The 13,639-nt window shown below is 43.5% G+C and overlaps 1 protein-coding gene across 4 annotated transcripts in view; it reads left to right on the top strand.

Moving 5' to 3' along the window:
- PRKCB (protein kinase C beta) overlaps positions 1–13,639 on the top strand; it is a 362,468-nt gene that overhangs the window by 189,360 nt on the left and 159,469 nt on the right. For all 4 annotated transcript variants that reach the window (XM_012519041.3, XM_012519039.3, XM_071211243.1 and 1 more), the window contains one exon: positions 1,101–1,229. In XM_012519041.3, the coding sequence (XP_012374495.2) occupies positions 1,101–1,229 (129 nt within the window). The remainder of the gene's footprint in view (positions 1–1,100; positions 1,230–13,639) is intronic.

The raw sequence follows: 13,639 nt of genomic DNA, 5'->3' as shown, positions 1-13,639 counted from the left end.
GCCTTTCACCTTGACTTCTCAAACTAGAGGAGGGTGCCCCTAGATTGCATGGGGCTCGGAGCATACCTTCTGGGAGCCACCATTGTTCTAGAAGACTTAGGGGGAACCAACCACCATCCTGAAGCAGACAGAGATACGCTGGAAGCATGTGTGAAGAGCGAATACTGATCATAGAGCACATAAAACTTCTTAGGCCCAGGGTCCTATTTAATTTGTTTTGTGCTAGGTTACAATTAAAAAAAAAATATGTCTTGCAATTGATGGGAGGCTGTGAAGCTCTGCCCAGATACCCACTTCAGGGCCCAGGTCTCTGCCCCCACCTGCTGTGTTCACAGCTATTCCCCTGATTGGGACTTGCCCTTGGCAGGGAACTGCTTTACCCAAGGTGATGCCCCCCCTCTCCCCGCCCCAGGAATTGGTTCTTGGCCAAAGGACACTGCTGCATGGTGCAGAGGCCTCCTGTCTCAATTTGGGACAACCCCAAAGGGTCATCCCAGCCCAGACCCCCTTAAGATCAGCCTCAGTTGCATCCCCATGACGGGGGGCTCCTCCCTCTGCCCAGTCTTGCTGTCTTCTCTGGCATGAGAGTTCTCCATCATGGGGAACCTGCAGCCCCACTTCAGGGTCCTTCCAGGAGGCCCTTCCTAAGATATTAAACAACCCAGGTTGTCACCTACAATGTGGATTCCTGTTCTTGAAAGAAATGGGCAGCCTTGGCTGTTTGGGGCACGGATGCCTGCCTGGCTGCTGCTGAGTGGGGGCTGTGGGTCCTTCCCTCCCCTCCTTTGTGTTACCAGCTGCCCCCTCCCCACCATGGACACTGAAGTTGATGACTCTGGCTTCTGAGCCATTAGAGGTGTGTGGCTGCCCCAGGTTCAGCCTGTGGGAAGTCCAGTTCAGTCTCCTTTTTCCATCAAAAGGGGCTTGTGGGGAGCCGTTTCCATTGAGGCCCTGGCCAGGCCCACCAGTCTCAGTTGCCTTGCACAGGGGAACAGGAAGTCCCTGCTGGCCCCTGGGTGGGGGTAGATGCCGGTGAGTGCCCGACCTGGGCGCCCGGCCTGGGCGAACCTGAGTCCCTCTCTCTTCCGGTCCGCCCGCAGCTTGCATGATGAACGTCCACAAGCGCTGTGTGATGAACGTCCCCAGCCTCTGCGGCACGGACCACACGGAGCGCCGCGGACGCATCTACATCCAGGCCCACATCCAGAGGGAAGTCCTCATCGTGGTCGGTAGGTGATCGGGGGGCGCCTGCTTGGGCCCTGCAGCTGCCTGGCCTGGCCTTGTGTCTGAGCCGGGGAGGTGGGTGGGGAGGGGCGGCGGGGCCGGGAGGAGGCGAGGCAAGCCTGGCAGCCCCGCAGGACAGCGTTTCCCTGCAGTGGGTGTCCTTAGGAAGTGTACCCCCAAAGCGGCCTCAGCCGCCGGCTGACTGAGCCCGAGGTGTTGAACGGGCCCCAACCCCGACGCCGACTTTGCGCAGGGGGCCCCCTCCGCCACGCCTCCTTAAGACAGCAGAGAAGGCTTGGTTCTTCCCAGGCTTTCCCAGTGAGAAGAGTAGTCTGGAGGATAATCCCCCATTTTGGAATAGTGTTATGTCATAGAGAAGCGCAGTCTGCCCACAGACGAACCGAATCTTCCGCTGTATTTGGGATATTTCTCTTTAATCTGACTGGGGGCTATGCTGTTGCTTGTTATTCTCCATACTCTTTGCATGTCTGAAATATTTTGTAACAAGAAATGTGCAGTGGGACTAGAGGGAAAGAGCATGGTGGCTTACTTAATGGCGCCTTCAAGAAATACTTGTCTTTTGACCTGTGAAGCGCGAGCAAACTTGAAATTCGCCTGCGCTGGACTGTTAAATACTCAGCTGTAGGGTCATAGTAAAACCAAAACCAGACTGGGTGAGAACGAAACTAAAGCTCTGAAGATCTCTCCCAAAGGCTCGGGGCACAAATGACTACAGACTTTTTAAGTGATCGATATAAGCAAGATTTTATGAATTGGCAGTTTAGCAAATTGATCATGGAAGTGATCGATTTTTCAAAACATGCCTGTCTTGGGGGTCCGCAGATGGTTCTGTAGCTCCGGGGTGCTGCATTCTATTCTGGGAGGGCCTTCACTCTAAACCATAGAAAACTCTAAAAATCTCTCTGTAAGATAGCGTTCCTGTTTTAAACTGAGGCTGGGAACTCCCCAAGAGCTTTTAGGAAACCTGGTTCCATTGAATTGCTTTTTCCTTAGAGAGGAAGGCAAGCGGCTGCCTCCCTCCCAGCGGGCTGCCTGGGATCCCTGGGAGAACCCGCAGTCACCTCAGTCAGCTGGAGGAGCGGTTTTCAGCCCGGGCTTCCCGGTGCAGGAGGGGCAAAAATGAGCCTTTCCTGCCCTCTAGTGGCTGGTTGTAGACACTACACCGGCTTAAAATGTTCATGGGTAAAGCCATTTACGGCGCTCATTCCCTGCACAGAACTCAAAACCCTACGTGTTTTCTCTTTTAATCCTTATAACAACCTTGTGAAATATATATATATATTCTTACCTTCATTTTATGAATGAAGAAACTGAGGCTTGGAGAAGTTAACGTACCTTCCCCAATCTATATCATTAGAGTACTAATAAAAAGTAGCTAACATTTATTGACCTTTTAAAAAGGTGTCCATCATTATGCAAAGCACTTACAGGCAGTATCTTGTTCTCATTTTTCAGCAGCTCTAATGAGGTGAATATTATCGTTTTGTCCATCAGGAGATAGCCTTAGAGAGTCATATATCTCATCCCCTAGATCTGTTAAGTACTATACTGTTACATTTTAATCTAGATTCTCCCTCCCTGCCCCACACTGTTATTTATTCCCTTTGTGGTTTATCTAGGTACCTTCTTATGGGAATTCCTTGGGGAGTCTTTGATCTGGTGTGGAACAGTATTTCCACAGTCCCTTCACGTTCAAGGGCAAAGTCTTTCCCCTTAGCCATAGATATGATCTGGCTTGATCACAAACTGGCGATTCTCAGATAATCCCAGAACATGCCAAGGAAAATTGGGGCTCCCTTAAAGTTAGGAGCAGAATATCTGCACACTCAGGGTTCTGACAGCATTAACAAAACACCCACTGGCATTTCAAGAGCACTTTGTGGTTTTCCAAGTGGTTTCATGTTGGGTCATCTGACAGAGGTTGAGCTTTTGCTGTTGTACGAAGGGGAGAGAAAGACTCAGCTGGGCTAGCTGACTCGCCTGGTGCCACGGGGCAGAGCTGCTGTAGCTCCTGACTCCACGGCCCTGTGCCAGGTCCAGCCAGTGCTCAGCACAGGCCTGACTGGTGGACTGAATACATGAACCCCAAGGCTTTGCTTGGGTTCTCTGAAAACAGGGCCTCAGATGGGGAGTTTCGTGCAAGTGATTGATTGGGGCCACTCTCAGGAGAAGGCAAGTGAGAGCAGCAGGATAGGGCATGGGAAAAGCCAAGTGAGGGTGTTGTCTGCCTTGGAGATGAACTTCTCTCTGATCTGTGGAGAAGCTGTGGACCATGTATTGAGCACAGAGTTAGTCTAACTTTGAACTAAGGAGACCCGCCTATTTTACTCCATGTTAGTCAATGCTGCAGGCTGCTGGGGTTGGGGACAGGTTAGGTGGCATGACCTTCAAGGCTGCATGGCCTCCGTTCATCTCAGGCAGTTATTCAGGCAAGGGGGCAACTGTGAGCCTTTAACAACCGGCACTCACAGCAACTGGGCGGGTGCACTGACCAGTGACAAGGGTATTGCGCAGGAATCAGCAGCACCCATGACACTTGGGTATCCCTCGGTGCTCTGAAGCATCCTTCCAGTTCCCAGTTGGGACTCCAGATCCCACCTCCTGGGTGTCAGCCAGACAGCTAAGAGAGGAGAGAGAACCAAGGATTCAGTGGGTTCTTTCCCGTGATGCCAGGCCGGAGTGGCCCTGTGGTGTGTGCCGAATTGCCTCTTTTCATCCAGACCCTTCCCTGAAGGTCAGGTGTACCTGGGAAATCTCAGCATGTATTTTTCCAGAGGACTCCTGTTGTGTCTGAAAGATCTGGCTGTTTTCTCATCTCTGTTGGCTACTGAAATCCAGGCTTTAGACTTACTCTTGGGGTTCTTGAAGGTTACGATCAGAATGGAAATCTGAGTATTTCTTTTAAGAACCCATCAGTGGTCCGCAGTTACCCTTCAGAAAGACAAAGCTCATTGTGGTGGTCTTGTTCTCTACTCTCTGCCTCCTTTCCTCCCTTTTTTTAAGTCCTTCATCTTGACCAGGCCTCTCCCCATCACAGGTTATCTGCATATTTTGTTTCTTGTGCAGGGAATGTTTGCCTTGCTGTCTTCTCTTCTTGGAGCAGCTGACTCTTCCTCTTCCTCCAGATCTCCTGGGGAGTTTCCCTTGACCTTGCTGGTGAGGACAGACTCCCCTGTTAAGGACTTGTCATGGTATCCTGAACTTGAACTTGTGTCAATTGCAGTTTTATGTTTGGTTTAATTACTATCTCCTATTAGGTTGTAAGCTCCATGAGGACAGAACTGTGTCTGCTTAGGCTTCCTTCTCCATTTCCAGCATCTAATATGGTAGGGATCGCTAAGTATTCGTGACCTCAGTATATGTATGTATGAATGAGAATACCACCTGAGGAGTCTGGTAGAAATGAATTCTTCAGAGATGGTCCCTAAATCAGTGCCTTCTGAAATCAGGAGCTGAAGTTTAGCAGATAAGTGGATTTATATCATCATTTTTATAGGAAAGTGATAGAAAATCTTAAGGACCAGATCCAAGGTCAATAGCAAGTTTTACTTTGCTATTGTGATCACCTTGAAGCTGTGCCCACTCTTCTACCTTGAACAATATAGAAAAGGCACAGAACAGCGAGTGAGAATCCTGGGATCATAGGAAACTGTGTTGACATCATGATGCCCAGGGGCATTATGGGAGCAGTCAATACAATGTCAGAAGCCCGGATCAAAGTGCTCCTGAAACTTATGAAGCCCATATGTTTGTACATATAGCAATATCTTTTGCATCCTCCTTTCATCTCAGTATCCTCATATCGCCGTAACAACTGATACGCCATTAGCTAAATTTTCATCTACATCTTCATGCATATCCAAATCCTTAACCATATTCGTATTCATATCCATATCCATGCTTATATATCCCTTATGTGGATACCGTCTTTAAAAAAGGAGAACGGGTACTTTTTTGGATGTTTTTCTTTGGGACTTCCATTCAGTGTACTTGCCATTGTATTGTGTTGTGTAGAAACTTCTTAGACTGAAACATTTCCTGGACAGACTTAGGTGCTCCCAGTATTGTGGTATTTAAATCCATTCCGAGATCTGATCTTCATGTATCAAAAGATAAGCCCAAAGAGGCATAAATCCCTGACTCCCTGTTGGGGAAAGTTAAGGGTCATGTCTAATTACACACTGATTCCAATAGAATTTTAAAAGCACTCTCAGGAAAAAAGAAACTGATAATGAAGGTTTATAGAAGACCATTTTAGAATTTAAAGGAGGCGTTCAAGGCAGAGAAGGTGTTGGCAATCATAGTGACTCTAGCTAGGAGGAAAGAGTACCAGAATACCCATGCTGACTCTTTAGCTGGAGATTCCATTTATTTATCCTTTTTCTAAAGCCCACATGGCAGGAAGACCAGGAAAGCAGAGGGCAGGCCTGGGAAGAGGGTAGCATTTGAGACTTAAGGGAGGAGGTGTGAGTAGTTTGGAGTGATTAGTTGCTTACACTTTGAGAAAAGTGGTGTGCCATAGACAGGAAGATGAGAAGCGATCTAAGTGTTCATTCACTAATTCATTTAGGAAGGGCCTGAGGACTGGATGGATCCAATGATGAATGAGATCAAGTCTCTTCCTCAAGGAGCTTCCAGCCTAGTGGGAGAGACAGACACATTATATTATGGTGTGGCAAGTAGTGTGATGGTACCAGGGGAGCCCACAGGGGTACGTAAAGGTGGGGGAAATTGTGGCTCAGTTAAGTCTGAAATATATGGAGAATCCACCTGGATCAGGCAAATTTTGGGTCAGGGTATGTGAGAAAAGCAATGCTAGTGTGATGAGTTGAATTGTGGACCCCAATTTGGACATGTTCTTGGTCTTGGTCCACATTCTGCTGGGTGTGGACCCATTGTAAGGAAAATCTCTTTAAAATGTTACTTTAGTTAAGGTATAGCCCAACTGAATCAGATTGAGTTTTAACCTGGATTACTGGAGTCCTTGATAAGCAGAGTGTAAGTCAGACAGAGAAAACCTACAGGGAGCAGCCAGAAGCTGGAAGTCAACAGAACCCGGCAGAGAAAGGAGAAGTTGCCACCATATGCGTTGCCGTGTGACAGAAAAGCCAAGGACCAAGGATCACTGGCAACCAGCCCCAGGACGCCACGGTCTTCTGGGAGAAAGCATCGCCTTCTCATGCTCCGATTTTGGACTTCTCCTAACCTCAAAACTTTGAGACAATAGATTTCCATTGTTTAATCCAACCCATTTATTTTAGTAGTTAGGAAACTAAAACAATAAGCTATGTTTATTAAGCACTTATTTAACTAATCTTCACAAGAATCCTCAGTTGAGGGTATTTATTATTATCCCCATTTTACATATGAGGAAACTGAGGCACAGAGCCGCTTAAGTAACTTACCTGGGGTCACATAGCTAGTAGAGCGGTGGATCTAGACTTTGAACCCTGGAAGTTTGGCTCCACGGCCCAGTGTCTTACCATGTTGTTACATTCTAGGCAGAGGAAATAGAGCATGCAAAAACATGGAGATAAGAAATGGCAAGGAGATGTAGGGGGCCATTAGCTGTTGATCATAGCTCCCCTTCCCTATGTGTTAAGATATATGCTTGGGAAGCGGACTTGGCCCAGTGGTTAGGGTATCCCTCTACCACATGGGAGGTCCGCGGTTCAAACCCCGGGCCTCCCTGACCCGTGTGCAGCTGGCCCATGAGCAGTGCTGATGCGTGCAAGGAGTGCCCTGCCACGCAGGGGTGTCCCTGAGTAGGGGAGCCCCACGCGGAGTGCGCTCCATAAGGAGAGTTGCCCAGCACGAAAGAAAGTGCAGCCTGCCCAGGAATGGTGCCACACACACAGAGAGCTGACACAAGATGATGCAACAGAAAGAAATACAGATTCCTGTGCCGCTGACAACAACAGAAGCGGACAAAGAAGAACACACAGCAAATAGACACAGAGAACAGACAACTGGGGGGGGGGGGAAGGGGAGAGAAATAAATACATAAATAAATCTTTTTTAAAAAAGATATATGCTCTTGGGAGCAGATATGGCTCAAGCGGTTGAGCGCCTGCTTCCCACATGGGAGGTCCTGGGTTCAGTACCAGTGCCTCCAAAAAACAATCAAACAACAAGCAAGCCAATGAAAAAACCAACTCAGGGGAGCCATTGTAGCTTAGTGGTTGAGCACGAGCTTCCCACATATGAGATCCTGGGCTCACTCCCCAGCCCTGGTGCCATAAGAAAAGAAAAGAAAAGAAAAGAAAAAAAAAAAAGATATATGCTCTTTTAGAATGTATTTACTCGCTCTCCCAGGCATTATTAATTTATTCATTCAACATATTTATTGATTTTCTGTTATTTGTCAAGCATATTCTAAACCCTTGGGACACAGCAGGGACAAGACAAGGTCTCTTTAGCCTGGCCAAACCCCACCACCTGTGACTGGGAAAAGACTACCTGTGGTCCTGCCAATTCCCTGGGGCCCTTGGAGTCTTCTCTCATCTTTCTTCCTTTTATTGACCCTGGAGAATTGCCTTCTTCTCAGGTTTTTTCAAGTTTTTTCAAGACATTCTGTGTCCATTAATCCTCTTCTTTAGCATAATCTCTTCTTTAAACCCTTTAAGAGTTTCGGCATTTGAAACACAGCCACAATACCCTGAAGGCTATTTCTCCTTTTGCCCTGTTTCCTCTGAGCTGCCTCTCTGCTTGAAAGGGAAGGAGAGGAAAAGGGAACAGGTAATGACTAACAATCCATATAGAGTAATGTCTCAAAATATTATCCAGCCACACATTAATTGCCCAGGTGTAAGATGATCACAGATGTACCAGGATTTCGTTCTGATGGCCCTAAGGGCCCACTAGGGGGCAGTCTTTGCCTTCAAAGCCAAATTACCAAAGGCTCTCAAGAGATACCTAGATTTTACTGAACAAAGTAAAACCGCAGTACAGTCATTGTTGATAATGGAAGCCACCACCGAGAACAGCTAGGCTTGCCCCTGTTGTTGAGTACCTGGGTTCACTGAGATCTAGAGAGGGGAAGCGAATCTCAAGGCCATATATCATGGACTAGGGATAGAAACCAGTTCTGGTGGTGGATTACCCCTATCCTTTTACATGAAAAATTCCAACACATAGCAAATTTGAAATAATTTCACAGTGAACACCTGTTTACTCACCACCTAGATTCTACCATTTATTTGTACTTAATCACATATTCATAGATCTCTCTATCAATCCATCTTATTTTTTTGTGTGTGTGACATAAAATTCAGTTTGCAAAAGCATATTTAGGGTTATGAGAAGATGGCAGAGTAGGAAGTTCCAGGAATTAGTCCTTCCACCAGAGCAACTATTAAATAGGCAGGAACTGTCTGGATCAACTATTTGGAAACTCCAGAACACTGTACCACATCCAGGGAATGTAGGGAGGAAGAGGCTGGTGAATCATGGTAAATACAGGTGTTAAAATGCAAATGCATCAAAAGTAACAATACATCTATAGTTTTAGACATACAAGGTACAAAGATATAATATATAACAAGTACCAAAAAAGCAGGTGGGAGGTTGGAGAGGCAAAGGGAACATGCTTGCATATACTGTTGAAGTCAAGTTGGTACCAAATCAAATATGATTGCTATATATTTAGGATGTTGAATTTTAATCCTGGGGTAACCACAAAGAAAATATATTCAGAAAGAAATGAGAAAGGAAATATATTATGGAACAATACAAAAAATCAAATAAATATGAAAGTGACTGTTATATTAATAGAAGAAATAAGAGACAAAAATTGTATAAGACTAACAAAGTCTAAATAGCCAAATGGCGAAAGAAAGACCTGCAGTATCAATAGTAACTTTTGTGTGTGTGTGATGGCCAAATAATTTATTTTAGGAATGGTGAAAAATACTTCATTCCATAGATGTCTCCTAAAACTCAGAGTATTGGAAAAACAAAATGTGATGAAACAACTAAAAGTACAATGAGAAGAAAACTTACAGTACTATTTTCTTCATTTTATTATGAAACATAGCTTTCTAGGAAAATAACATTTTGTATCATACATACAAAAATATCTACATATTTAAAATATAAATAAATGAAAGAACACCTGACCTACTAGGAAAAATATTTCCAATTTACACTGATGATATATCACTGTTAGAATTAGTATGTAAATAGGTAACAGTAGTGGGCATTCCATAAATCATAGATTTCATTGTCAGTTGAAGGTCAGAGATGGTGCACTCAGGCTGTGTTATAAGACTGAAAAATAGTCTGGAAAATTGGATATAAAATGTTGGAATTTGAGGGACAATTTAAATATAACCCTTTTTTCTATTATGGGTTGAAAAAATACAGAGATCACTTCAGAAATCACCTTATTACTGTTGGCACTCTCAGTGAACAAGCATAGATGTGAGAAAATAGAGTGAAGCTATGCCTAGATCTAAAGAACTGAAAAACAGACACAAGATTACTGTTAAGAGAGAAGAAATGAGCCCCTGCATTAGTTTCCTAGGGATGCCATTACAAAGAACCAGAACTAGATGATTTTAAACAAAAGAATCTTATTCTCTTACAGTTATGGAGACTCAAAATCCTAAATCAAGGTGTTCACAGGACCATGCTCTTGCTGCAGGATCTAGGAGAAGTTCCTTCCTTGCCTTTTCCCAGTTTCTAGTGGTCACTAGCAGTCTGTTTCCCTTGGCTCGTGGCAGCCCAGCTCTAACTTCTGCCTCTGTCTTCATATCATTGTCTTCCTTCTGTGCCTGTTTCTGTATCTTCTCTTCTTCTAACAAGAACAGGCATAACAAATTATATTCCACCCAACTCCATTAGGACTTCAACCTAACTTGATTATATCTGCCAATAACCTTTTGTCAAACAAGATCATATTCATAAGAGCTGGGATAAGGATGTCAATATATCTTCTTGTGGTGCAGAAATCAACCCATAGTACCCACTTAGTCATTAAAGCTTGTCTTACACTTCAGCTGAACAAAAACAAATCAGGCATTGTGCTCTTCCTTCCAGGGAAGAATGAATAAGGCATGAATAAATTGCCAAAATTATCATTGGGCGATAACTCCTCCCCACTGAAACAGAAGACACATGTTCAAATATCCTCTCCCCCTATCATTTGCCTGCTCTCCCTTATTTCTACTGCTTCCCTGATGTCTTTCTGGGAGAGCTGGTTGGCTTTTTTCAATTAGTAATGACTTTAAATGTACATGTTTGAAACTCTCTAGTCAAAAGGCAGAAATTGGCAGAATGGATAAAAAGCATGACCCAATTATATGCTGTTTACAAGAGACTCACCTTAATTCAAAGATATAAGTAGATTGAAAGTGAAAGGAAAGAAAAAAATACCATGCAAATAGGAACCAAAAGTAATCTGGGGTAGCTATCCCAATAACAGATAAAATAGACTTTAAGTAAAAAAATTCTTACAAAAGTCAAAGATGGTCATTATATACTGATAAAGGGGCCAATTCAACAAGAAAATGTAACAATTATAAATATATATGCACCTGACAGCAGAGCCCCAGATATATGAAGCAAATATTAACAAATTTGAAGGGAGAAATAGATGGTACTACATTAATAGTAGATTTTAATATACCACTTTCAATATTGGATAGATGGCGTATTGACTTAAACAATACTCTAAGTCAACTAGATCTACCAGAAATACATAGAGCACTTAAACCAACAGCAATAGAATACACATTCTTCTCTAGTGCACATGGGTCATTCTCCAGGATAGGTCACAGAACAAGTCTCAATAAATTAAAAAAATTAGAATCATACAATGTCTCTTCTCCAACCACAATGTCATGAAGCTAGAAATCAGTAATAGAGGGAGAAATGGAAAATTCATAAATATGTGGAAATTAAATAATGTACTCTAAAGTGATGGATTGAAAAGGAAATCACAAGAGATGAATGAGGTGAATGAAAATGAAAACACAACATACCCAAACTTTTGGGATGCAGCAAAGGCAGTGCTGAGAGGGAAATTTATAGCTTCTAAATGCTTACGTTACAAAAGAATAAAGATCTCAAATCAGAGATATAACCTTAAAACTGGAGGAACTAGAAAACAAAGAACGGAAGGAAGTAAATTGGCAAAGATTACAGTGGAGATAAATGAAAACAGTGAATGGAAAACAGTAGAGGGAAGCACAAAACCAAGAGTGGGTTCTTTGAAAAGGTCAATAAAATTGACAAATCTTTACCTAGACTGATGAAGAAAAAAAAGAGAGGATATAAATAACTAAAATCAGAAATGGAAAGGGGGACATTACCACTGACCCCACACAATTAAAAAAAAAGGTCTGTATGTGAATACTATGAACAACTGTACACCAACAAATTAGATAACCTAGATTAAATGGACAGATTCCTAGAAACACACACACTACTTTCTCTGATTCAAGAAGAAAAGATCTCAACAAACCATTAGCTAATAAGGAGATTAAATTATTAATCAAAAGCCTCCCAACATTGGGGAGTGGATGTGGCTCAAGCAGTTGAGTGCCTGCTTCCCATGTGGGAGATCCTGCGTTCAGTTCCTGGTGCCTCCTTAAAACAAAAACAAACAAATGAAAAACCAGCTTAGGGGAGCTGAGGTGGCTCAATGGTTGAGCACTGGCTTCTCACATAAGAGGTCCTGGATTCAATCCCTACCCCTGGTACCTTAAAAAAAAAAAAGAGTCTCCAACAAAGGAAAGCTCAGGATGAGATGGCCTCACGTGCGAATTTTACCAAACATTCCTAGAAGAATAACAGCAATCCTGCTCAAACTTTTCCAAAAAATTGAAGAGGTAGAAACACTCCCTAATTCATTCGATGAAGCCCAGGAAAAGATATCACAAGAAAAAAAATTGCAGGTCAATATCTATTATGAATATAGATGCAAAAAATCCTCAACAAAATCCTAGCAAACCAAATCCAACAGTATATTAGAAAATTATACACCATGATCAAGTGGGATTTATCCCAGGCATGCAAGGGTGATTCTACATTAGAAAATCAATTAATGTACTACACCACATTAACAGAATGAAGGAAAAAGCCATATGTCATCTCAATTGACAGAGAAAAGGCATTTGACAAAAATCCAGTACAGCTTCTTGATAAAAACACTTAGAAAACTAGGAATAGAGGGAAACTTCCTCAATATGATAAAGGGCATGTATGAAAACCACAGCTAACATCATACTGAATGGTGAAATATTGAAAGCTTTTCCACAAGGTAAGGATGCCCACTGTCCCCACTGTTATTCAACATTAAACTGAAAGTTTTATCCAGAGCAATTCGCCAAAAATAGAAAGAAATAAAAGGCATCCACTTTGGAAAGGAAGAAGTAAAACTTACCCTATTTGCAGATGACATGATCCTATATTCAGGAAATTCCGAATAATCTACAACAAACCTCCTAGAGCTAATAAATTCAGCAAAATGGCCAAGTGTAAGGTCAACACCTAAAAATCAGTTGTGTTTCTATACACTAGTAATGGAAAATTGGTAGAAGAAATCAAGAAAAAAAATTCCGATGGGTGAATTCCTATGTTTGTATATTTTTATAAGGCTATGAAGAAAGGTGTGAAAGTATACACAAACCAGGCTGTAAATGTTGGGATTACATAGGGCTGGGGGCGGGGGGAGTGGGAATGGAGAGAGGCTGGGGTGGGATGGGGGTTGTTAGCATCTTTTTATATATGTCAGTAATTGTTTCAGTGGTTGCAATAAACAAGTAACACTTTTGTAATTTTTGAATAAAAATCTCTAAGCAGGAAAACCAAATTTAAACAAACAACTCTACAGACAACAGCAGGAAAAACTGAGTGGATGAAGTAGTGACACTCCTGGCTTTGGGAAGGACTGCCGGGTGGTTCGTAGCATGGGCAGAGCTGGGCCCAGGCCTGTCTGGGTGTTTTTGAGTTTCCATTGTCATTAGTCTCCATCTTGTGAGCTGGGCCTGCTCCCTGAGCTCCGTGGCATCTGTCATTTGTTCTCCTTTTGGCAGCCCTTGTCGCTAACCCTCACCCGTGCTCACCTCCTGGGAAGCCATTTCCTCTTCTTTCTGCTTCTTGCAGAGCAGTCCCGCAGTGTCACCCTCGGCCACACCCCCCAACCTCCACAACTTCCCAGGCCTGAACTCTCTACTTAAAGAAACTTCAGTTATTCTGGTGTCTCTTAATCCTGTTTTCTGTCGTGTGATCTCCCCAAGCCCCGAATCTCAGTTGGGGGCATTCATGCTTCAGAAATCACTGTGCATCCTTGCTACTCTATTGCCTGGGAGCTTGTTAGAAAGGTGGAATCTCAGGTGACACTCTGGCCCTGCTGAAGCAAAATATGCGTTTTTTAAACAAAATTCCCAGG

The sequence above is a fragment of the Dasypus novemcinctus genome, chromosome 23 (assembly GCF_030445035.2).
Source record: "Dasypus novemcinctus isolate mDasNov1 chromosome 23, mDasNov1.1.hap2, whole genome shotgun sequence".
In the NCBI taxonomy this organism is placed as follows: Eukaryota; Metazoa; Chordata; class Mammalia; order Cingulata; family Dasypodidae; genus Dasypus; species Dasypus novemcinctus.
The sequence above is the reverse complement of the archived record's forward strand: the minus strand, read 5'-3'. Positions and strand labels throughout refer to the sequence as shown.